The sequence below is a fragment of the Arachis stenosperma genome, chromosome 9 (assembly GCF_014773155.1).
Source record: "Arachis stenosperma cultivar V10309 chromosome 9, arast.V10309.gnm1.PFL2, whole genome shotgun sequence".
Classification (NCBI taxonomy): Eukaryota; Viridiplantae; Streptophyta; class Magnoliopsida; order Fabales; family Fabaceae; genus Arachis; species Arachis stenosperma.
The window spans coordinates 6660129-6664735 of record NC_080385.1 but is presented as its reverse complement, the minus strand read 5'-3'; the positions used below and the strand labels follow the sequence as shown (position 1 = coordinate 6664735).

Here is a 4607-nt window from a genome sequence, read left to right as displayed (position 1 = left end):
ATTTTGTGGAAATAGAGTTACAACTTAGGGTTAAATTGAGTATCAACAACCTTTATCACATCATATACTTTTTACATTTCTACCATGGCAATTTGAATATCAAGAGACACACCTTGACAAGTTAGCGTGCCACATCAGTTCTTCATTAACAGAAATAACCTCAAGAACAGACGTGAGTCACAATTCAATATTTGGAGATTTCAATTGGGTAAATTGAAATTTGGAGATCAAAATTAAAGCCGAATATATATTTCAGAGACCAAAATAAATTTTAACTCATTAACCTAAATGATATGTTGTTTAATTTAATTTAATTTAATCGAAAGTAATTTTGATATTTTCACAATCTTTTGTTAATATAGTTGGTAAAGTATTTGATGGAACTCCATGTCAAAAATAATTATAGAATAATCCCAATTTATTTTATTGAATATACTAATGAATAATAATATTTTTAAAAATTAACTTTACACTCTGTACACAATTAAGTGATTTAGGCTGATAAAACTTTTCTTTTTCAAGAGTAATTTATGAAAATTAGTTTTTAAAAATGAAAAAATCATTTTTAATAAGCACAAACAATACTAATTGTGAATGACAACTAGTAACCTTGTGTGATACCTGTCTCATCTCCATATCCGGTTGCCGAACTGGTCTTGGCTGCCCAACAGAGTCATTGCCTGGCGGTTTTGCTATTATAGTTGCAGTGTTGCTGCAATCCCACCACTCTCTCCTCTCACAATTCCAAACCATACTGATGATTCTACTTGGAGTCATATCTTGAGATTTATTACAATTTTATATAGAAAAGGAACTTTTATTCGCGTTTGACACTACTAATTACTTTAACTTTGTTAGATGTAAAAATCTTGGCAAATTGTATTATATGTACTGCTCCAGTCACTTTAACAAAGACATTAGACATGCACGGTTGAGGTCATTCCTACCCGGCCCTTTGATTTGATTCTAAAATAATATTATAAATTAGGCTTGGTTTATCAAATCGGAAACCTGATAAACCCATCAATTAATTCGATTGGATCGCTAATTAAATTGGATTTAAATTCATCTAAGTTAAATTCGTAAAAATTGAAGTGTACATGAAGACACAGGAGAAATAATAAGGGGTTAACTTGAGAAGAAGGCATCAAAACTCTTTGCCACATGTTCACATGCATCCATGAAACAATCTAATGTAATTGCACCAGCATGTGGTGAAAGGACAACATTGTCCAATGAAAAGAGCTCTTTGGGAACATTAGGCTCATTCTCAAACACATCCAAACCAGCACCTCTTATTTCCCCTTTCATCAAACATTGTACCAATTCCTTTTCATCAATTAGAGCTCCTCTTCCAACATTTACAATAATGCCACCCTTCCCCAATGCTAACATTACTTCCTTGTTGACTATGTACTTTGTTTGCTCAGTTAATGGACAACAAAGTACAAGAACATCACTGTTAGAGGCAAGATCAACCACATTGGAGTAGAAAGTGTATGAGACTGATGGATTCTTGTTCCTTGAATGGTACATGATTATGCAATCAAAGGCCTCTAGCCTTTTGGCAACTTCTCCACCAATTCTTCCCAATCCTATAATCCCAACTCTCTTGCCTCCTAGCTGAAACAAAAAGTTGAAAACTAGTTATCATTCATTTGAAACATCAAACTACTTTCATTGTTTCATTCAATAGTTCAATTCTAAGTAGTATCACTTCCCTATATTTAGGGCCTGGAAAAGTTATTAATCATCCTCTGACCACTACAAACAGAGTAAAACACTGATTCCCTTTGTCATTTGGTAATATTACATGCACACTTGACACCACTCTCAATCATGAATGATGACATCGAAATCGTCCTTTCGCACTAAAAACAGAAAATTAAAATGCAAATATAGTTGCGGGTGAAACATATACAGATTAAAAAAAAGGTTTAGACAGCCCCAAAATCTTACGACACTAGTGGTGTTAGATAATCTAACATTCATTGACTTTGGCCACAAACACTTTTTTTCAAAGAAAATTCTGAGATTCATATATGCACATCCACAAAAAACTTCAGAAGAATCAAGTAAAAGATGAGATGACACCACGCCCGATTCAAAATCTTGACGACATTAAATCTAAGCGGGACTATACCTCCCACTTGCTATTCGAAAATGGTATAAATTTGTGTGCCAATACCTAGCAAAATTCTCTTCATATACAGTAGATATATTACATGATAAATGATGTTAAAGAAACTGATAATTAACTCATTTAAAAAATCAATAATCAGCTAATATTATTTTTAGTTACTTTGATTGTTTGTTAAGAAGAATTCGGATTATGTTACTTGTACATAAAAATTAGCCACTAAAGTCGGCCACTAATATAAAATACATACTAGAATATAAATACACATTAAAAATAAATTAAATTACATATATATTTATACACAAATATATTGATGGCTAATTTTAGCAGCTGATTTTGGTGTAAAAATAACATTTCTCAATTCAAAAATAGTTGCTAACAAAACCGTTCTCAATATAACACGAATTGAACAAGCATAAAGAGTGAAAGTGTGAGTTACCTTTGAACCAGAAGGGAAGCTCCATGGCTTGAAATGAATCGACTTCTTGGCAAACCGATCACCGGCAGAGATCTTGAACATGACGTCGATCAGCAACGCCACGGCCATGTCAGCAACATCGGGGGCAAACTGTGACCCGAGAGTAACAACCTGGATGCCTCGGCGGCGGCACTCGGCGGTGTCGATGTGGTCAGCACCAACGGTGGTAGTAGCGACGATGCCGAGGGAGGGGAGTGACCGGATGACGTCAGCAGTGACCGGCTGTCGCGGGTTGCAGAGGATGGCGCGGACGGAGGTAGGGTGGGCGTGTTGGGTTTGAAGAAATTGGGGGAGTGGTAGGTGAGACGAAAAGAAATTGAGGAAACGGTATTTGTGAGAGTAGTGAGATTGGAAGAGGTTGAAGACCATTGGAGGACCCAAGACCAAGAGCGCTGGAAGCTCTGAATCCATGGCCGCACTCAGATTTCAGTCACTCACTCGCCGATCTGTTTACTAACAAGTCATCAGCTGTCAAGGCTCGCTTTTGTGGGACCCACTCATTATCAGAGATTCCAACTTCCATTAATGGTAGTTTCGTACTGGTATTGCATTATGCTTTTCATAAGTATAAGCCAAAAAAAATGTTGGGAGGTAAAATTATTTTTAAAATCTAAAATAATCAAATTAAACAAAGATATAAGAATAAGAATAAGGGTAATTCACAAATATAAAATAAACTCAGCTAAAAATTATACCGATGTTTAAACTGAAATAGGTTACATATATATTTCGTTTATAATTTTATATAAATCAAATTTAATTGATTTAATTTATGTTATTTATATATAAATTTGATTTATTATATATATGTAACAGTTCAGATCACCCGCTAGCACGATATTGTCCGCTTTGACACACAAGGCATCATGGTTTTGCCTTTGACGATAGGGATGATAGCCGAAACTCCTCATACTCACTCGTCAAAATGCGCCATGCTAGGAAGAGGTATCAACATCCTTATAAAGCATATCGATCCGGGTTCCGGCTCTGATACCATAATATAACACCCTATCACACAGAGTCTTATGCTTAAGTCGTAAAGTAGAGGTGACGAGGTATTACGACCTCTAAAAGAAAAGACATATAAATATAGTTGAAAGAAATTATGTCTAGGAGCTTTGAAGAATAAGCTAAACAAGAACGATAAACAGAAAATCGTATGACACTCGCATGGATATTCATAAAATGGATATGTAAGATCAAAAAGAAGCTGAAAAACATATATACATATCAGAGTTCTAAAACACGGATAGCAAGCTCTAGACTCGACCTGCGAAGCTAAGGCCGGCCAGAGTATATGATTATATATTTATAAACAACCTAAAATAAAACTCAAACTACAAAATAAACACCTGTATCTCCAAGTCAACCTCTAGGAGGGACAAAACACAAAATATACATGCGGAGATTCTATAAACATATATACATAGCCTAAAACAAAATATGACAGTCCAAAAGATAGTTCTTCGCTTGTAAAGAGGGTCTCCAGATGCTCAACGAGGTGTCACTCGACCTGCATCTGAAAAATAACAAAATATATATGGAATGAAAATTGGAGATCCTCAGCATAGTAAAGGTGCCCGCATAGTTAATATAAAAGGTCCCAAAAAAGGCAAAGGTATTCCTAGAACTTCAACAATCAGATTTCAGCTTAAGGATTCAACTACACCAGAAATTAGGTAAATTATCTAAGGTATTCAAGTTCTGAATCTAAATTTGACCTAACATTCCACTTTCTGTCTCCTCTAATCCTCTGAATCACCCGTGGGACAACCCCCTTCACACCTTTGCCAAGAGGAGTTTCTCAGAAAATATACACATACAATTCAAGTAAGGAAAACACAGATAGAGAAGCATTTACAGCAAGTAGAACAAGTAGCAGATAAGCAAAATTAAACAGTTAAGCAAACTAAAACAATGCACACTCAAGCAGACAAACAAATGCATATGATGTATTCCTGTCCTATGGCTGATGAGTCTCATCTGTCG

The 4607-nt window shown here is 35.3% G+C and overlaps 1 protein-coding gene across 1 annotated transcript; it reads right to left on the bottom strand.

Moving 5' to 3' along the window:
- Nucleotides 1-1068: 1068 nt before the first annotated feature.
- LOC130951164 (glyoxylate/hydroxypyruvate reductase HPR3-like) lies at nt 1069-3159 on the bottom strand. The gene is made up of 2 exons (XM_057879790.1): nt 2580-3159; nt 1069-1623 (listed from the first exon to the last, which is right to left on the bottom strand). Exons 1-2 carry the CDS (start codon nt 3027-3029, stop codon nt 1129-1131), a joined length of 945 nt encoding a protein of 314 aa, XP_057735773.1. The 5' UTR covers nt 3030-3159; the 3' UTR covers nt 1069-1128.
- Between the last annotated feature and the right edge of the window lie 1448 nt (nt 3160-4607).